At 36.5% G+C, this 22,255-nt stretch overlaps 1 protein-coding gene across 1 annotated transcript in view; it reads left to right on the plus strand.

Annotated features, from left to right (window-relative positions):
- The window catches only part of ADAM28 (ADAM metallopeptidase domain 28), a 182,554-nt gene that overhangs the window by 144,795 nt on the left and 15,504 nt on the right, over nt 1-22,255 (plus strand). The window contains exons 12-19 of the mRNA XM_075997248.1: nt 1,438-1,568; nt 2,979-3,156; nt 4,510-4,599; nt 7,325-7,520; nt 11,875-11,977; nt 14,045-14,204; nt 17,134-17,214; nt 17,545-17,623. Of these exons, the coding sequence (XP_075853363.1) occupies nt 1,438-1,568; nt 2,979-3,156; nt 4,510-4,599; nt 7,325-7,520; nt 11,875-11,977; nt 14,045-14,204; nt 17,134-17,214; nt 17,545-17,623 (1,018 nt within the window). The remainder of the gene's footprint in view (nt 1-1,437; nt 1,569-2,978; nt 3,157-4,509; nt 4,600-7,324; nt 7,521-11,874; nt 11,978-14,044; nt 14,205-17,133; nt 17,215-17,544; nt 17,624-22,255) is intronic.

Consider the following 22,255-nt stretch of genomic DNA (forward strand, 5'->3'; position numbering starts at 1 on the left):
CCCCACCGGACTGGTGGATTCAAGGGAAGTTATAATTTTTAAGTTTATCTGCCTTGTTCTTGTTAGTGCAAGAATAATACTTTTTCTAGATTTCTAGATTCTGGGTAGAAGTGGAACCAATATATTTTTATTGAATATCTTAAGAGTCTGAGTTTGTGATTCGCTTCATGGGATGAACAGAAGAAGCAAAATATTTAGTTTTGAACTTGAAAGATATAACCATAAAATTGGAAGAGAAACTGGCCTACTTAAAACATTTGTTCTAACATATGTAATAGTAGATAGTTTAGTGCTACATTACGGAGTCGAAAGTGATGGCAGGAATCAATAAGAGAGGATTGTTGATGGAGATGAACATGGCCAGGAAACATCACATTAAGATGGACCTCAATGGGAAAGCAGGGTCGAGAGGGGAAGAGGAATGGAGGTCACTCAAAGGGAAGAAACCATTAGTTAGGAAAATCATTATTTAAATGAAGAAACCCTAAATTGGAAGGAACTTCAAATAAGACAATCTGAAAAGTCTCTAAATGAATTTCCATTTTCTTAAGCTTTTTGGCTTGCATTTTTCCCCCATTTGGAGAGCTCCAAATTGCTATATAGTAGGATTTGCCATGTTCGTCTCAACAGAATAAGAGAATATCCCAGGTGTAGGTAGTAGCTGCCCACTGTATACAGCTGTACCTCATTTGCCACTCTTGTGACACTTTTCATTGACCTTTACATTAGGTTCTTTGAGATGAAGCAGATGAGGGACTCAGGTGTCTGTAGCTGGATGTTACCAGCAGATTCCCATCTCCTCAATAGGAAACTATAACCAGCAGTGATTCTCCTGCTCCTGCATAATGTGCAGCTGCCAGTCCAAGCACTTCAAATCAGAAACAAGCTGGTGATGCAGTGAGCTATGGGCTGGACCTCGTGCAATGGGCCACGTCTGAGATTGACTGACGTCTAGTCTTGTCAGTAAAGGAATTGAGAAAGATGCCAACAGTGCTAAAGTGCTAGGTTAACAAACAATTTTAGATCCCTCTTGGCCAAACACATCAAATATTTCTAAAATTAATTTAGAAGTATTGAAAGGCAAGCCAAGGGGAGGGGAGATGGATCAGTTATCATTGCTGAAGATTTGGCATTATCTCTCAAGACAGAAAACCAGAACAATTTCTATTGTTATAGGAACCTACTCACTAGAACAAATGGCAGGCAATATATGCTGTGATAGCTATTCTATATCAAAGGTGTGTGTGTGTGTGTGTGTGTGTGTGTGTGTGTGTGTGTGTGTTTTAGAGAGAGAGAAGGGTGAGAAGGCTGGAGCTAAAATTGATTGTTCTGTTCTACTCTATTGGGCAACAGGAAGAATGATCATGAAAACCACAAACTCTGAGTTATGATTCCATTTGAAAACTAGAGAATCTGTTTCCCCATTCTTACCCTTAGGACCACAGTGGCAATCATCTTAGTGTTGCGGCAACAATGGCCCATGAAATGGGCCATAACTTTGGGATGTTTCATGACGGCTATCGTTGCAACTGCCCTTCTATAAAATGTGTGATGGACAGAGCACTAAGGTGAGGCTCTCTGGGAACATGATGGGTATCCTGGTTTGGGGCCACTCTGGGCTGTACCCTTCTTTAAGTCATCTTCAACAACATGTTCAAGTTTTTGGGTTTTTGAATGAACGTGTATCTTTGCCAAGTCACCATACCCCTCATCTGTGTGTAACAATTTCATTCACTAAGATGTAGTTATAGCAAGTTATAGCACAATGTCTTTTCATTGTTGGGCCAACTGATCATTTTGTCCTCATCTTATCTACACAAGACTTGGTTTTGGAAAGTTATTAGCATTCATCAAGTTTCCCATGAATTCAGAATGGGTGGAAATAGGAAAAGGGTTCTAGGAGAAAACCCTAATTAAAGAAGAAACCTCTCACAGGAGGATGAAGATAGTCTGTGAAAAGAGAGTACACATTCTTGCCTTGCCTTTGGCAAAATTTCCAGTCAACCTTAACTTTGGAAATCTCATAATCTTTTTTTTAATTTTTCATTTCATCTTTTCTATTCATAGAACTCATTTTATGAATTCTGTTCATTTCCTCTTTTCTATTTGCATTTCCTCCCCCAGCCCACCTGAGCTAAAGTTATTCTCCCAAGCCCCTTCACAAAGTAGCATATGGCCGCATGCCAGTTACATAGCTTATGTTCCTCCTCCCCAATATCACTGCATTCTTAAACTGCATCTTTATTTGTGGGATGAAGAGATTTTGTCAATAGGAATTCCCCTAAGGGAAAGTGAATTCTCAGACATATAAATAAATACGATTTTGCTACCTTTAGGACTTCACAACCCCCAAATAAAATTTATCTGGAGAACTCAGAGGCATTCTTGTTTTATTAAAAGTGGCCAGAGCCGGGCGCGGTGGCTCACGCCTGTAATCCTAGCTCTCTGGGAGGCTGAGGCGGGCGGATTGCTCGAGGTCAGGAGTTCGAAACCAGCCTGAGCAAGAGCGAGACCCCGTCTCTACTATAAATAGAAAGAAATTAATTGGCCAACTAATATATATAGAAAAAATTAGCCGGGCATGGTGGCGCATGCCTGTAGTCCCAGCTACTTGGGAGGCTGAGGCAGAAGGATTGCTTGAGCCCAGGAGTTTGAGGTTGCTGTGAGCTAGGCTGACGCCACGGCACTCACTCTAGCCTGGGCAACAAAGCGAGACTCTGTCTCAAAAAAAAAAAAAAAAAAAAAAGTGGCCAGGATGCTACACTTTGAAATATGACTGTATTTTCTCATAAAGCCAGAGGTGTTTGTTTCCACCCAGGTAAGTTAATTCAAACATGCAAAGAAGCCCATGATTTAGCAGTTGGTCAGTGGAGTGGGGGCAGGTCATGAGTGTCATTGTACCCAATGTCAGGCATTGCTCCCCACCCCCACCTGCTAAGCATGACTGTGTTTTATTTTTTCTTTTCTTATCTTTGCAGCTTCCATGTACCCACAGACTTCAGTTCCTGCAGCCGTGTCAGCTATGACAAGTTCTTTAGAGATAAATTATCAAATTGCCTCTCTAATGTTCCATTGCCTACAGATATCATATCCATCCCAGTCTGTGGAAACCAGGTGTTAGAAATAGGAGAGGACTGTGATTGTGGGATGCCTGAGGTACTACCAAGCACTTTCTAAAATGATCTAGTTGTTTTTCAATTGCTACAAAGGTAAACTATAGAAGAATATGTGGCACGCTCTAAAATTGTATGTTTTTTGTCATTTTGGATGTAGGCATTTGTAGGTGTTTGTCCGACAAGGAACTTTGCTTAATAGAACTTGTTAATTTCCCTCTCAGAGTTCCTTCCCCATCCTTTTATTTTTAAGTACCATTTGCCATCTTGAGCTTTAGGTCCTCATCCCTCCCTTTCTGGCTGAAATACTGCAAGTTTCTTATGTGACTGTGACTTACTGAGCATTACTTTAGGCACGGCACTGTGGTAGTGCCCAGAGCATAAATAGCTTCCTAGCCCAAGGTCACAGAGCTGGCAAATGAAGAAGCCAAGATCTAGACGCAGATGTGTCTGTTTCCAGAGTCCTGGCTCCACCCAGCACAGGGATCTGGTGCATCTCTTGCTGCTGCAGAACTCAGGAGTTACTACCATTAGAAGTGCTGCCCTGACCCCATTCACGGGGCAGCTGGGATTCTGAATGGGACCTTTGCCACCCTCCTGCTAACACTTAATATGAGTCACACATCATGCCTTCAGGGGGTCGGCTTTCAGTAACTTTGAAATGGGATTACGAATTTACTCATTCTATGAGAAAGAGTAATCTGTCTCAGATGATGATTATATTTGAACTAAGGGCAAGCATTTTAACTCTGAAATGTTGTCACTTCAAAGCTGTCACTCTCCTATAGGAGTCTAGACAGCTGCAGGGGGAAGTTTCTGAGGTAGGAGTGTCTAAAAAGGCTTGTGCAGGCAGGTTTCTGATTTCTCAGAAACAGAGCAGGAAGACAAAGACAAAGTATATTGTTGCAAGCAGAGCTGAATTACACATCAAAGCTAGATAAAGAACTATGTCTTTAGGTTTTCGGTACATGTTCTAAACATTGAATTTACTGCTATATAGGTGCATAACTCATGAGCCAAACTAGTTATGTTCTATTACTATTTAGATAAGTTTTATTTTAAAAAAACCTGCCCTTTTTCATTTGTTTTCCTTCATAGTTTAGCAAAAGAATAGGTCTTTTCTTGGTATTACTATTGGAGACTAGGGGAACAAAAAAAGATAATCAAGTTAAAAAAATAATAATAAGATGTAAGTGGAATTCAGATAACACACCAACAATTGCTCCAAAATATCAGGTTTTTAAATGTTGTTTTCTGTCATCTTTTATCTTCCTAAAAATCATTTTCAGACTATACCAAACTAATGTATGTGTGATGAATAAATTATATTACAAATTGTGCTGAAATAGGAACAAAAAGTAATCTGGCATCTGTATTTGTTTCTGATATTTCTTAGGAATGTACCAACATTTGCTGTCAAGCTGAAACTTGTAAAATCAAAGCAGGGTTTCAATGTGCATTAGGCGAATGCTGTGAAAACTGCCAAGTAAGATTATCATTTCATTTTAATAATTATAATGATGTATTTTCTATATTAACATCTCAGTGATTTAAATGAAATAGGCAAAGCATTTTTTCCTATAAAATAATATAATTTACCATTTATCAAGCACTCCCTGAGTGCTTTACATACATAACCTATTTATAATAATCTTCCAATGACCCTTCAAGGTGGGAGTTACCATCCCATTGTGCTTTTTAGGGAAAATGGAGGCTCAGAGCAGAAAATAGGCAAAATAACATGGCCACTATTTGTGACAATGTGGATGAACCTGGAGGACATTATACTAAGTGGAATAAGCCAGGGACAAAAAGACAAACACGGCATACCAATCTCACTTATATGTGGCATCTCAAAAAGTTGAATAGTTAAAAAAAAAGTTGAATAGTTGAATATAAACAGAGAATAGAATAGTGGTTACCAGTGTGGGGAGGTGGGGGAAATGGGGAGATGCTGGTCAAAGGCACAAAGTAACAGTTATGTAAGATGAATAAGGTCAGAGTTCTGATGTACAACATGATCACAATAGTAAATTGTATTGCATATTGGAAATTTGCTAAGAGAGTAGATTTCAACTGTTCTCACCATACACACACACATACACACACACAATAACTATGTAAGTATATATTAATTTGCTTGACTGTAGTAATTATTTTACTATGTGTATATTAAAACATCATGTATACCATACATATATATATGTATGTATATATATATATATATATCATAACAAAAATTTTAAAATAAATAACACAGCCACTGTTTAGTGGGCAAACCTCAACACAACCAACTCGAAAGCCAATGTTAGTCCCTCCTGCCTACTGCTTCTTCTGATGCTTCATAGCCTTTCTGGGCCAAATTTCATAAAATTGATTTCACCTGCTTTTAACAATGTGATTGGTGGAAGAGCTTTTATTTTGAACAGTGTGGGGCTGTCCTTGTCTTCAGCCTTTGAAGCCACTTCAGGGTAAAATTCTTAGAAATAAAATATACCATTTGAAAAAAATTTTCCTTCAAGGCAGAGTCCAATATTTTGCTTGCTTTCTTTTTTTTTTTAATTTCGCTTTCTGTTGTTGCATAGCATTCTGTATTGTGATCATTTATTTATGTGTTTGTATCCTTAGTTATATTGACTTCTAAGGGCGGGAGACTGATTCACCTTCACCTAGAACAGAATTTCATGCATTTTAAATGCTCAGTAACTGTTTGTGGAATGAATATGTAGATGGCATACCATGTTATAGGTAGTGTTTGGTATATATATATATTTTTTTCTTTTTTAAATGTCAGAGGGAGAGGAAAGAAATAAAGGAAGCCAAAAGGAAGTAAATTTGAGAACTTAAGTAGTAGTCAACAAGTGTTTAGTAAGTGCTATTTGTTAGAGATTGTGGTAAATAAAAAAATTCAATCTCTTCCTGTTTATTTCCTCAGGGCAGTGATAAACACATATATGAAAGAGATGAAAATATAGTGCATGATTAGATGCTCATGTTGACAGTATAATGATATACAATATTTTCCATGTATATCCTCCCTTAATTTTCACAATAGCCTTGTAAAGTAGGTGTTAGACGAAGAAATGGATTTTTAGAGAAATCAAATCCATTTCCTAAGGTTAAGCACCTAGCCACTGGCAGAGCCAAGATTCAAATCTGTATCATATAAATCTGAATTCATAGCTCTTCTCCAGCACATGGAGGAGTAAGCAGGAGCAGTGACTTGCATTTAAGAGGTCAGAGGAGGCTTTGTAGGAAGGGAGGCTTTCAACTGGCCTGGAAAAAAAAATGAATAGATTTTAGATTTAGGAAAACAAGGAACGAATTTCCAAATGAGGACAGAGAAAGAACAAAGACGTAACAGAAGGTCCAAGCATGGTTTGTGGCAGCTGGTAAGAAAGCTGGTGTGGCTGCAGCAATGGGGGTTGAATTTGGAGGGTCTCATATGCTCTGATTGAAATTTGCATTTGATGCTGTAACTGGCGTAACCATATTGAAAGTTATTTGGTGCAATGAGAGGATGCCTGCTAGGGAAAGAGCCTATCAGCTGGGGAAAGACATGCTGCCTCAAATTTGTAGGAATGGCAGAATTTGTTTTACTAAGATTTCTCTGAGGAAATAAGAGTAGGATCTGCAATAATAGATTACTATGGAGTTAATATTGCAAATGAATATTAGGTTATTTCTCCCTCATAGGAAGAAGTGAGTTGAAAAGAAATATCTGAACATACAATAAAAGGAATTAAGGATTAGGAAACTTGAGGCCTGGGAAAGTCTCAGAGTATGCTGCTCTGGTGCTTGTAAACTTATCTTCCTTAATACTTCACCAATAAATCTCTGAAGTTGCAGATTTAAATCTCCCTGAAATTCCCTACAAAGATGCATTCAACAAAGGGAAAAATAACTTCCTTCTTTGTATCTAAGTTGTTGCTTGGTTTTTCTCCTGTACTTTTCTACATTATGTTTCTTTGCTTTTTGTGCTACAAATTCAGAAATATTGATTTAAAAGGCTTAGGGCAATGGTCAACATCAACAGAAGTAATAGGCAATGCCTTCAATTTATACAATGCAAATATAAACTGGAGTGCAATGATGCCTCCAACTTCCATGCCCAAAAAGGCCAAAGGGAAAGTATTATTTGTGTCAGTTTGTGGTATTGGGGCAAAGCAGGGGGGTGAAAAAGCCTCCTCTCTGGTTTTATTTTCCTACAGTTTAAAAAGGCTGGGAAGGTGTGCAGATCAGCAAAAGATGACTGTGACCTGCCTGAAATGTGTGATGGTAAATCTAACCATTGTCCTGAGGATAGATTCCAGATCAATGGCTTCCCTTGCCAAAATGGGATGGGCTACTGCTTGATGGGGACGTGTCCCACACTGCAGGACCAGTGCACTGGGCTCTGGGGACCAGGTAGGAGGACAAACCCCTCTCTCTATGCACATGCAAAGAAAAATCATTTCTGATGAGAATGTATTATCACGGCCAAAGGACCATTCTGTCCCCTTCTTCCTAGATGCTTCTTACTCAAAGTTATGTATAAATTCATTTAAAGACTTAAATTTGGTTTCAGGGTTGCTAGATGTAGCAAATAAAAAATAATGATGTTAATTTCAGATTAACAACAACTTTTTGTTTTAATGTCAGTATGTCCCATGCAGTATTTGAGGTATACTTACACCATACAAAAATCCTCTATGTATCTGAAATTCAAATTAAACTGGATGTCCTGTGTTTTATCTGGGAACCCTAACTCAGATCCTTTTCAGACAAGTAAATCCATGGAATGTGTGCGTGAATGTGTGTGTGCATGTGTGTGTGCATGTGTGTGTGTGTGTGTGTGTGTGTGTGTGCAGAAGGGTGGCAGGAGTGCTGGGGGATGGGCCAGAGGTAAGGAAAGGAGGAGAAATTCAGGAGAGCAATGAAGAAAAGTGAAAGTTCTTCAATGACCACTTTGTCCAGAATATCGCAATTTTAGAGATTTTATTTTCTGATTACACCATAAAGAGAAATTCAAAAATATGAGTTTAATTTAAAGATATCCCGAAACTTTAAACCAAAATTTAAATTATATTCAATGATTGCATTAGAAAGGCAATTTTAGATCACATGAGTGATCTCATTTATAGGTGGAATCTAAACAAGTAGAATTCATAGAAGTAGAAAGTAGTATGCTAGTTACCAGGGTGTTGGAGGAGGAGTTGGGAAGGTGCTGGTCAAATACAAAGTTCCAGTAGAAAAAGAAAAAGAAAGGCAATTAAAGAATTTCCTGGATATGATATGCGTTGTATACATGTATTTAATTGTCAGACTCTTTCCTGCTACAATTTCAGATTACTACTTAAATGGCTGAGAGAATATTTACTAAAATAGAGAAAATCTACATATTTTTAAATATATTTATAAAAAGTCATTACATTCCAGAAACTTTTCATAATTCCTGAAAATAGGCCTACAGCAAGATTAAGGAAAGGAACAAAAATCCTTGACTCACAGTACACCCAGAAAAAAAGAAACCTGGGAAATAATTGGACAAGACCTTGGAAAACGGTCTCAATAAAACCTTCTGTGTCTAGCAAGGGTGGGCTGAGATGCATTTGAGGAGCAGAGCTCTATACTGTGAGTGCATCAGGACGTACACTGATAGGTTGGAACTGGGCCTCAGTAATGCTGCTTCCACTTTGTGCAGATGGATATGCTAAATTCAAGTGGAGACAGAATTAGTGTTGCTGGTTAAAGATCCTATGCCTTGTTACCTAACTTCAGCATTTGGCAAAACCTGGGGAAAGGAAATCTTTAGCACAGAGGTGAAACTCTGAGCATTTCCTTTATCATCTTATATTAAATGACTGCAAAAAGTGTTACCTGTTATCTCTGTTTGCCTGATTCTATTGTCTCCTTTGCAAGTCTGCAAAATTCTGATTACAGGGACCCTTTCTACTTTGTTCACAGCTGTAGTCTCATCATTTCCTAGCATAGTGCTTGCTTGCCTTTATCAAACGTTCAAAATTACCTTTTGAATTAACATGGAATGTATTTATCTGATATTGAACTAGGGAAGACCTTTTTTCTTTTCTTATCTGTAAATTTTTTATTTTTTTATTTTTCGGCATATTATGGGGGTACAGATTTTAAGGTTTCAATAAATGCCCATTCAATAAATGCCCCCCCCTCCCCCCAAAAGTCTGAGTCTCCATCATGACCATCCCCCAGATGGTGCACATCTCACTCATTATGTATGTATATGCCTGCCCCCCTCCCCCCTCCCACCTGCCCAATACCCTATTACTGTAGTACCTATGTGTCCACTTAGGTGCTACTCAGTTAATACCAGTTTGCTGGAGAATATATCTGGTGCTTGTTTCTCCATTCTTGGAATACTTCACTTAGTAGTATGGGTTCCAGCTCTAACCAGGAAAATATAAGATGTGCTATATCACCATTGTTTCTTAGAGCTGAATAGTACTCCATGGTATACATATACCACATTTTATTAATCCATTCTTGGATTGATGGGCACTTGGGCTGTTTCCACAGCCTTGCAATTATGAATTGTGCTGCTATAAACATTCGAGTGCAGGTGTCTTTTTTGTAGAGTGTCATTGGGTCATTTGGGTAGATGCCCAGCAATGGGATTGCTGGATCAAATGGTAGATTCACTTGTATCACTTTAAGGTATCTCCATATTGCTTTCCACAGAGGTTGAACTAGTTTGCAGTCCCACCAGCAGTGTAGGAGTGTTCCTCTCTCTCCGCAACCACGCCATCATTTATTGTTTGGAGATTTTTTGATAAAGGCCATTCTCACTGGGGTTAAGTGATATCTCATTGTGGTTTTGATTTGCATTTTAGGGAAGACCTTTTAAATCATACATTTAAAGGCAGCCATTATAAAAGGCCAGAGAAATAGATTTGCCTGAATAAAATTCCAAGTTTTATAATCCATACAAAATCATAAATTTATTTTAAATCTGAAAAGTTTGAAAAATCTTGTAAATTTATAAGTAGTCAAAAAATCACTCTTTTTAGCATCAAATCATCCCTGCAAATGAATTATAAATTCCAAGTATTGAAAGTATAGCCAAGATATAAGCAGGCAATTCATCATGAAGAAGAAATATAAATGTCTAATAAAAGTTAAAATCATTTTAACTCACTAGCAATATAAGAAATATGAATGCAAACAAGTTAATCTTCTACATATGTTAACTGGTAAAGGTTTGCTATGGATGTAATGCTCAGTCAATGAGGATGTAACAAAATACCTAGTTTCATGCACTGTTGGTGAAAATAGGAATTAGCATAATCTTTACAGATATAATTTGGAAAAATGTAAATACAACCTAAAAAAAATGCTTTGTACTTCTTGTCCTAGCAATTGTACCCAGAAATATTTATTTACAAGAATACTTAAGTCATTATTTTTTAAATGATAGTGGATAATTGGGAAACCACCTCAAAAACCAAGAGTCATGATTAGTCAAATAAATTATAGTGTATTAATTCAATGCTATTCTTGCAGCTATGATGTTGTAGAATGTTTGATGCCTGGGGAAATGATATTGAGCATATTGTTAATTGTGGAAAAGTAAGTTATGAAGCAGCATGGTACCAGGTATATGAATGATACTTTCTTCAATATTAGCAGCAATAACTCTGAATATGATGAGATTAGGAATGTCATGCTTTTCCCTGATAATTCATGGCTAATTATTCCTTTTTTCAGTGTAGATATTTTATTACAATAAGAAACTGATAAATGTTACCAAAATACAAATAATCAAAAAATGTGATAAGACTCATTTTATCATCTTGAACATTAAAACATGAAATCATCAGCATAATAAGGTTAAGAATGTTTCTTGAAAACAAATGCAATAGCCTCCTAGGTTTTTGGTTACTTTAACCTGATTTGTTGTTTGTCAAAGACTAAATTCAAAATTTCTGGTGGTTAAGACCAAGTTGTTTATTGACCTTTAAGCAGGGCAGCCCAGCATGGAGAGGGAACATAGATCTTCAACCCAGATAGAATTGGGAATTAAGTTGACTTTTCATCTCTTTTTCTCTAACTTAAGTCTTAGTTTCCTTATTTAAAAAAATAAGAATGACAATATTTGTCAACCACATACTACTGACCAGACACTGTTCTCAGTGGCTCACAAATATTAATTGATTTAGTCTTCACAACAACCCTATAAGGCAGGAACTATTGTATATAGAGAGGTTAAGACACTTGACCAGGTTCACACAGCTGCTCAGTCTTCCTTAAAGCCTGAGCTCTTAACCACTGTGTTTTGTTGTCCATCTGATGGAGATCTGAGGATGATGACATGAGACATGAAATATGTGATGCTTATTGCTGTGCCTGGCACATAGTAGGAGTTTGATTCAGCAGAGGCCATAGTTGTCACAGTAGCATATACCTGCAAAGTAGCCTTTGAGTATTCATCTGCCTATAGGCTGTTGACATAATGACCGTAGCTCTTCTGGCTAAGTCTTCCTGTTTAGATAGATTTTTAACCTCTGGTAAATTATACAGATGTTTCAAAAAAATGTAGATAGCCATTATCCAGTAACAGAATATTTAAAAGAATCTTTTTAATTCCAGCTAGTTCCTTTGATGCCAAATTATTGCAGCCTATATTTCTGAGAGTGGTTAAGCTAAAATAGTACATTTCACACTGGTTTTATATTTACAAATCCTTTGCAGCCCTGAATTTATCTCTTTTCTTTCCAAATATGTCCCTACTGACCATGCCTGGTCCCAGGAAGTGAGGTTGCAGATAAGTTATGTTACAAAACGAATGAACGTGGATTAAAGTATGGGTATTGTCACAAAGTGAATGGCACGATCATCCCCTGCAAAGCTAAGTAAGTGGACTTGTATGAGCCTTCCTGCTCCACAGACTAGGGCAGTGGTACACACTTTCAGCCACACATTCTGAGTTAAAGGGAAAGTGACTTTGGACATCAATTATTTAACAAATATTTATTGAGTGACTACTATGTGCCCTGTTGTGGGCTAGGTGGGCTTGTCTAAAAAGACAAACAAGAAATTATCTCTTTCTTCAAGTCCCTCATGGTGGATGCTTCAGGCTATGTACAAGTATAGTCCTTAGGTGGCACCATATACTGTCATTAAGAAGAATGAATGTTTGAGATGAAACATGCAACAAGGAATAGGCCTGGTTGGAAATTTTGCCAGAGGTTTCCCAGAATATGCTTTGGGTGATTTTTCAATCTAGTGTTTTTCATTATAAGTCTAAGAGTAGAAATATTTATCTACTCAGAGAAATAACTAATACAATTCTTGTATAGTTTTATTTAAACTTGCCATGGAATTACATAAAGAAAAACTAGAGCAAGAGAAAAGATTGACAATTCACCTAAAGAGTTTGTTATTTGTAGTATTGATATCCTGGGGAAAAAAATGATAGAATATCATGCCAAATGAACTTGAGATTTTTCTATACGTTTTTTATGTTGCAGTTTTAAGATGGCTTTTAAGATTCAAATTATAATAGATTAAACTTTGTATCTGCTACAAATTTTACACGTGCAAAGTAATATATAACAAGAGATTGAGCAAAATCAGCATTTCCCTAAGTTTTTCTATCAGACACTAATTTTGCTGGATGATGGACAATACCAAACAAAACTATACTTTGAATATAGTGTCATCTCTTGGGGGAATCTGGACCTACAGGACGACCATATCCTGTATAGGAAATCAGGGTAGATTAAAAGAGGAAAAATCTGTGTAAGGCAATATGTGGGGTCAGGAGAAATGCAATGTGTAAGTGGTGATTGGAAAAAGAGTAGGGTAATTCCATCCAACCTCTGCAGACTGTGCACACACTCTTGTCCTGTATAGCTCTCTGCATGAGCATTAGATAACGTCTATGACTAAAGGCTCGTGCATCTCCTTCACCCCACAGACTACCCTGCTAGTCTTAATAGTCAATGGTGGCAGTGGAGAGTTAGCATGAAATTCTCTGTGCCCTTCGGCCATAGTTAGAGGGCTTTTCCTAAATGATTCAAGAAAACACCTTCTCACATTTGGAGAGAGTGCATTCCTTTCTCCACTCCTCTAACATATTTTCCACAGCCACCAAAGACATCAGAAAAATATGACTCCCTCACTTTCAGAATACTTATTCAAAGCCCTCCTCTGAATTCTGCATGAAGCAATTGACTCCAATTTTACTGGCTTTGACTTTATTCCCCTTTGTGGTAAATGAATGGCTTTATTGAGTGTTGAGTGGTTTAATCTGTAGATACAGGGAGATAGTTCTTTTGGTAACCCCACTTGATGCCTTGAAATGTCAGGAGATGCTCTGCTTTGTATTGACAAAACTCTAGTTGAGAGATGGGCTTTTATCTGTTAAAATTATTTTGCTACAAGTCACAAAAATAAATACGTAGCATTATGTGAAACAAAGTAGAAACAGATTTCTCAGGTGCCCTCCAGGATGTTAGAAATGGGTCCTGTTTTGTCTTCTAGTTTCATCATATATATGACCTACCTGTCCAAGTGTTTCTTTAATCTATGATGGCTTCTCCAGGACCAGCTATCACACTCCAATCAGCAAAAATGAGAAAACATTAAGGAATGGATGATACTTTCTCATTTAAGGCCACCCTTTGAAATTTGCACTTAAGATTCTCTTTCTTTCCCATGGGTCAGAACTTAGGCAATATACAAAAACAGTATACAGGGATCAGGGAAATGCTGTTTATTTGACCAACAATGTATTTTGCTAACATTCAGGGATCCTATTGCTAAGGAAGAAAGGAAAAATGAGTATAAGGTACAACTAGAAGTCTCTGCCGCAGAGAGAAATCCCATTAACTACATATGGATAGTCATAGAGATGATTTGCTTTTGCGTAACAGAGTGCAGTTTCAATCCTGAAATACATTTTGGATTTTCCTCAGCGATTCTATGTGTGGGAAGTTGTTCTGTCATGGTGGGTCAAATTATCCACTCTGGAGAGGACGTATAATAACTTTCCTGGCATGTAAAGTATTTGATCCTGAAGACACAAGCCCAGAGATAGGCATGGTGGCCAATGGAACCAAGTGTGGTGACAACAAGGTATGTTTTGTTGTTTAGCTTCTCAGCTACTCCCTACTTTCCTTATTTCTTACTTTTGGGGTTCACCATGCCTTAAGACAACAGAGAGCTGAATTTGGAACACAAGGAACAACTAGGTGGAGAACCTAGTATAAAGCAAGAATAAGCATTGCTGTAAATATTCTCAAACATTATGGTGAAATTTGGAAATAACTGTCATAGAGATAATTTCAAGAGGAGTATGTTATTGCCATGTGATAACACATAACAGCATATGTTTTGCTTTCACAGACTAGTCTGGAATCCCACTGAAAGTGCCAGTGTATGTAATACTGGGCTTCAATTAACAGATTTGTGCAATCATTAGGAATATAATGAATTCACAATCTTGGGCACAAGTACTGCTTAGCCAGGGCCTACACATGAGCTTTGATAATGAAGAGGTTCCTCTCTCAGGGAGATTAGTAACTCTATGTATTGCATTAATATATCTACATGACCTAAAATCAGCTTTCCTGAATTTTCATTATGGCAAAGCCAATCCTGACAATTTTATCTTATTTACTTAACCTGTATTGGCTATTTAAATATAAATATATTTACTGATGAGTCTACAATTGGTGGTTCAGTATAGATATTGCTCATAAAAAGTTTTGGAAAGGAAATATTAAAAAACAAGTAGGATTGACATGACCTCTCAGCCCATAGAGCTGAAAATGTAAATGTGGAAATGTTTATAACATTTATGCTGCTGATTTGAAATTGGAATGTTAGTTCTTGCCTCCAAGAGGTTCTCACAGGATTTAACCTCCTTCTTTTACCCCAGTGTTTCCTGAAATACATGCCAGCAACAAGGGCAAGAAATTTCACATACAGTAGAATTCCTTAATTGGAGTTTCCAGGTTTTGAATATTAATTCAATTAGTACTAATTTCTTGTCTAGTGGTGAAACTTTCAAGGACCTTAAGACATCCTCACGTGACCTGGCTTGAGTGTTGCAGTGCTCGGGCCTTAAGGAGTAGGGATACTTGGACCAAGGCAGAATTTGGGTGTGCCTGGGTGCCCTGGCATTATTATCATTACTTATCTCTTAGCTTCTTGTATAGACATTCATTCTGAGATACAGAGTGGTTTGGATTTTTTTTTACACATAAATGCTTAAATAGACTTTATCAACATTTTGGGGTTGATTTAACAAAGGGAATACCATGAGCAACAGAGTCCATCTCCCTCTCTCTTCCCCTGCACCTGCTCCCCACCCACACTGACACGATGATGAGGCTTATGCCTCTTTACCTCCTCCCAGGACACTTACATGCTGGAGCCATTTTAAACAGTATCTTTTAGCCTCTTGACATATATCTCGCCTTTCTCATCTACATTCAGAGAGAAGCAATTTCAAGGCCTGTATTTCTTTATTCAACACTTGTTTGCATGACTTCTGCTAGTCACTCCATTTCGCTTTTTTTCTTCTTAATTACAAGCTCTCTTCCCCCTCCTTTAATCAGATATATAATTTGTTGTTGATTTTGTAATATTTATTTTCTTACAAATCCTGCCACACTCTAATAGCACTTCATATGCTGTTATCAGTTAGGAGGCTTTAGGCTGCAGAAGAACAGAAAACCAACTAAAATGGACTTAAACACTTAGGACATTCATTAATTCACATAACCACAAGTGCAGAGATAGAGGAAGACCACGTGGTTAATTCAGTGGTACAACAATATCATAGATTACCTGGGTTCCTCCTGCCATCTTCAGTGCATGCCCACTCAGACTGCCAAACACTCACGGGCCAGGATTGCTGCCCACTTTCCAGGTAGTAATGTCAGAGGCAGAAAGTGAAAGAAAGTGCATCTTTCTTACCAGGGAAGAAAGTTTTCTTGGAAACACTTTCCACCAGATTTGATATCACTTTTTATTGCCCAGAATTTTATCATTCACCCATTCTTAAACCAATACCTGACAAGGGAAAAGGCATTACCACAGTTGGCCTAGGGTCATTAAAATTCACCCTTAGAACTAAAGAAGGCTCCATTTACACCATGAAGCACATGAATGTCCCATTTATTAATAAGGTCAGACATCTTCTGGCAAGTAGTGCTATCTGCCATGCATATTAAACAATTTGAATTAGGAACAGAAGCTTCAATAAATTTGGATGTTTAATGTTGAAATTTTCACATTTACTTTTAGCAGTAGAATCTTTCATTTAAATGAAATCCTATGAGGAAGCCCAAATGCACAAAATAAATAAAAGCAGAGCTGCTCTAGGAAAAGGGGTATAGGAAGGGCACCAAATTCCAAACCTGTGGATGCCTCCTTGTGTTCCATGGAGGACAGTTTTCAAAATAATTCTTTTGACATTTATTTAGGCATGCCTGAAATCATTCCTTCAGTAATATTTTAATACATGCTTATGATGTGGTCAGCACTAGGTTGTTAAACTTTACCAATTTTAATGTTCAAAAATTGATATGTTCTCAATATCTGATAGACACTCTGATGATAATAAAGAGAAAAATAGCAATGCTATTTATTTTTACATAAATTATAATTATTTTAATATTGCACATGATGTGATAGCATGTATTTTCCATAATATATTTATTTGGCATGGCCATCTGATATTATGTGCAATGCTTAATTCAGTGCTAAGTATTAGTCTTAAGTGTTAGACTGAAGTGGTGGATTCAATGCATGATCCATGAGAAATGAACTAAAGGAAAGAAATCTTTAAAGAATGCTTTCTAAATATTTTATTATAAAATTTATCAGATTCTATCTTCTGTTTGCAAAAAAACCTTGATTTCCCTAATAAAAAGGCGAGTTTGATAACAATCACAGTGACTAATAGTATGAGATTAAATTCCAAAGAGTCAAGCATTCGCAGAGCTGAAGCCATTGGACATTAATATCAGCTACATGTTTTTCCAACAACTTTCAGGTTTGCATCAATGCAGAATGTGTGGATGTCGAGACAGCCTACAAATCAACCAATTGCTCATCTAAGTGCAAAGGACATGCTGTAAGTTTTGAAGATATGTTTCCCCACACTTGCTAAATCTTATGTAGTTTTAGATAAGGCATGATGAAGCTAAAGTAATATTTTCAGCATTAAATGATTAGAATTATTGAATTTGTCCAACGCCCCTCTAGTAGCATGGTTCAATGAGAAATTTCTTCTGAGATCGTGCTGAGGAAATTGCTGTGATTGATTCATATCTCATGTAGATAGATGATAACCTGGAAATCATTAGTTATTTAGGTTTCAGAATGGATTGTATTATGGAAGAACTGGGCCTTGGAGTCTGTGGTCAGTCTAGTGAGAAAACTAACAGGATCATTGCTCCTGCAGGTATGTGACCATGAGCTCCGGTGTCAGTGCAAAGAAGGATGGGCCCCTCCCGACTGCAGTGACTCTTCAGTGGCCTTCCGTAGGTCATGTTTTACAAACTTCTCCGTCCCTCCATTGCTCCTAGGAGAGATTCTTGGAGATATGTCCTAGGGGCATGAGTCAATCTTGTTCTGTATACACTGGGGATGAGATGGATCTGAATGAACTCTATGCTCCCAATTCCGATTCTTTGGCTTTCTAAAAAGAGAATAGCATTTACTTCTGATGTTTTAGGCTATAATTTACTCTGTTTCTGTCTATATAAATCCCTTAACTTCCTATTTATGTGGAGTTTTAAAAAATTCTTTATTAATTTTCCTAGTGCTTTACGATTTTATTATATACATACATGCATATTTGTCATGTATTTGCATAGGGTAGGGGGATAGATGTATGAACATAATCAACACCTTTAATTAGAAAACTCTTTAATGGTTTCAGTGCTCACTAAAAATCCTTTTAAACTATGACATCTTTCTTCCTGAACTCTTTCTTTTGGTTTACCCATTCATTGATTTGCTAAATCACTTCTATGAGTAATTTCTTCTTTATGGAAGGATGTGTATACATTAAACTTTCTTTGCATTTATGAGAATTTATTTCTGCTGCTGACTATTTCTATTAATATTATATATCATAGAATAATATAGCAGGTTGCATTGGATGGCATTTCTTTAAATCACAATTTTACTTTCATAATTCTGTTGAAGGGGATGCTGATATTTAATGTTAAAAAAACCAAGGCCAATTGTTGATCTTAAATAAAACCCTTTAAAAATCATTATGTTTTGAGTGCAATCTGCACTGTCTGGGGGATGGACACGCTTGAAGCTCTGACTTGTGGGGGAAGGAAGGGGCAAGGGCAATATACGTAACCTAAACATTTGTACCCTCATAATATGCTAAAATAAAAAAATAAAAATAAATACACCTTGAAAAACACTAAAAACAATCATTATGTTTGTTTTTGCTTAGATGCTTTTATAATTATTACTTAATGAAAACTAATCATATACTCTATTCCTGAGTTCCCTTATCTTTCTATTATGTTGTAAACTTCTGAGGCCTTTCAAATTGAGGATTTGGTTCTGTCTCCATTTCCAGGAGTGTTGCTATTATTATAGGTTTTAAAATTGATTCTGTTCTACTTTTCTGGTTTCTCATTCCGAAATATAACTTATTCATACAAAATATCTCTACTGCATGGCCTCCATATTATCTTCTTTTCTTAATTTTTCTTGTGAATTCTGGGAAAGTCTTTCAAAGTCATTCTCTATATTATAAAATGAGTTTTTTTGGCATTGTTAATTCTCTTATTTATTACTTAAAATGACATTTAAAAATATTCGGTAACATTTTTGTATTTCTTTGAACAACTTTCATACCAGTATATTGTTTCCTCACCTTATAATGAGTTTTTTAATAGTCTATGTTTCAATTTATCAAGTACCCTAAATTTACTTTGATTTTTTGTAACTTTTTTCCTGAAAGCATATTTTTTTATATTTTTTATTTCAGCATATTAGGAGGAGTACAAATGTTTAGATTACATATATTGCCTTTGTAATATATTTTGTTTGCTTAAGGTACCAATTAGTTGCCAGGAGTGTTAAAATCCCCCAATATAATTGTGAATTTGGTTATTACTTCTTCTGGTTCTATCAGTTCTTAAATATTTTGCAAGCATATCATTATGTACATACACATTTAGAATTGTTATAGCTTCCCAGTGAATTAACACTTTATCATTACGAAATGATCTTGTGTATCTCTAGTACTGCTTCTTGCCTTTTAAAATCTGCAATCCCTAGAGATGAGTATATCTGTAACATATTTCTTTTGGTCTGTGTTTGTACTAGTATAATATTTTTTCATATTTTTACTTTTATTCTTTCTGAAGTATCATGTTTTCAATATCTTTTATCTTTAAAAACAAGTAGGCAAGTATATTTTTTAGTTTTCATCTCATATCTTTGGTTTTGTTTTGTTTTGTTGCTTGTTTGTTTAACTGAGGCCCTAATTTAATTTAAATTCAATGTAATTACTGATATTTGGGTGTAAATCTAGTTATATAGTTTCTTTTCATATTTCCTGATCCTGTTTCTTTTCTCTCCCTTCTTGCTTTCTTATGAACTTATAGAGTATTTTAATTATTGTATTTTTTAATTAACTTGGAGGTTATGCATTTCTTTTATATTCTTTTAGTGGTTATCTTAAAACTTCCCATTTCATTTGCTTTTTTAGAAAATAGACTTTATTTTGTAGAACAGTGTTAGGTTCACCGCAAAACTGAACAGAAAGTAGAGTCCACATAAACGCCCTCCCACATGCACACACAGCCTCCCCCACTATCAACATCCCCCACCAGCGTGGTACCTTTGATATAATCCATAAACCTACCTGGATACTTCATTATCACCCAAAGCACATAGTTTAGGCTCGTTCTTGGTTCATTTGCCTTTCATTTCTTTATGCATTTCTTTGAACTTCTGTCTAGGATCATTTTCCTTTCTGTCTTTCTGGGTTCCTGCCCTCTCACTAATCTGTAGAAATTAATCTCCCCCTCCCCTTTTTTAAAGTATTATATGCTATTAGGAGACCACTATTACCAGAAAAAGAAGAAGCTGCACATACTCTTCAATTATTTCCTTCTCCAACTGCAAACCTGCTTCCTGTTATTAAACTCCCATCTGTCATATGCTCTAACTTTACCTCTAGACCATAACCTTTCAAATTAGGGGTATTTATGAAATGCTGTCAAGTCCCCCTTCATTTCCTCTGCTATCCTATCATTCTTCTAAAAATATCTACAATTCTTACATTAGTACAAGTACATATACTGTTTCATTCTGAAGATATCTACACTGTATCTGACAGCAATACCTCACAGTTTTATTTTCCTTTGAGTTTTGGGGAGTAAGAATTTTTTTGGGGGGGTAGAAAGTATTAAATATTTGAACTAAAATCATTATCTTACCTAAAATTCTACTTCTGATGTGTCAACCTCTATCTGTGCATAGTTGCTCAAACTTGTGAACTTTTCTTGCACTTATACAAAAATTAATCTTGTCGGTTTGCTGAACTCTGTAATAAGAAAGTGGTAACTGTTTACATTGCTCTCCAAACTTGTACCTTCTGGTCTCTTGTGGTTTCAAATTATTATAAGAAAAATGAGCACCTGAGATAGCAAAAGATCGAAGTTGCAATCCTTACTTAGCTTAGTCAGTAGAGAGAACACCATATAGACCCAGGAATATTTGTTCAAACCATTCCCCAATCTACAAGGTCACATAACTTTCTTTCTGTCCATAATAATTCCAACATAAAGCAATCACAACAGCAACAAAAATAAACAAATGGGACTTGATCAAATTAAAAACCTTCTGCACAGCCAAGGATACTGTCCTTAGAGCAAATAGACAACCTACAGAATTGGAGAAAATATTTGCTTTCTACATATCCAATAAAGGGTTGATAATAAGAATCTATATAAAACTTACAAAAAATCAACAAGAAAAAAGTCAAACAACCCCATTAATAAATGGGCAAAGGACATGAACAGAAACTTTTCAAAAGAAGACAGAATAATGGCCAGCAAGCATATAAAAAAAGTGCTTAACATCTCTAATCATTAGGGAAATGCAAATCAAAACTACAATGAGGTATCACCCAACTCCAGTGAGAGTGACCTATATCAAAAAGTCCCAAAACAACAAATGCTGGCATGGATATGGGGAGATTGGAACACTTTTACACTTGTGGTAGGACTGCAAATTAGTACAACCCCTGTGGAAAGTAATTTGGAGATACTTCAAAGAACTAAAAATAGAAATATCATTTGATCCAGCAATCCCACTACCAGGCATCTATCCAAAGGAAAAAAAGACATTCTATAATAAAGACATTTGTACTCAAATGTTTATAGCAGCACAATTGACAATTGCAAAGATGTGGAAACAATCCAAATGCCCATCAAGACATGAGTAGATTAATCAAATGTGGTGTATGTATACCATGGAGTACTACTCAATTACAAAAAACAACAGTGATCTATCACCTCTTATCCTGGGTAGAGATCGAGCCCATCCTACCAAGTGAGGTAGCACAAGGATGGAAAAACATGTACTACATGTACTCGCCATCAAACTGGTACTTATTGATCAACACTAGGGTGCTTATATGGTAATAATATTCACTGGGTGCTGGTGAGGTGGGGGGGGTAGAGTGGGTGGGTGGGAAAATCCACAGCTAATGGAGATGGGGTGCATTGTATTGGGGGAAGGACAGACTTGTGGCCCTGGCTTGATCGAGGCAAATGCATTTCATGTAACTAAAATGTTTGTACCCCCATAATATCCTGAATTAGAAAAAAGAAAACAATTCCAACATAGAACCAATATCAGTGGAACACTTGGTTATGTCTCTCTCAATGCCATTACTCATGTCTCAGTTCCTATTTACTGCTAGCCAGAATATATTTTGAAGTCTTCAGTTTCTTTTTCCCTGTCTTATTCCAAGACTGCTTTTCAAATATATTTCACTTCTTCTCTCTGCCCTCCTTGCTATTTATTCTCTTCTAATCTCCTGGTCTTTCATTTTCAATTATTACAAATATCATCCCTTCTAAGAATTCTTAGTAGTACCATTATTTACTTATATCAAATACTTCCTG

Source organism: Microcebus murinus, chromosome 24, assembly GCF_040939455.1.
Source record: "Microcebus murinus isolate Inina chromosome 24, M.murinus_Inina_mat1.0, whole genome shotgun sequence".
Classification (NCBI taxonomy): domain Eukaryota; kingdom Metazoa; phylum Chordata; class Mammalia; order Primates; family Cheirogaleidae; genus Microcebus; species Microcebus murinus.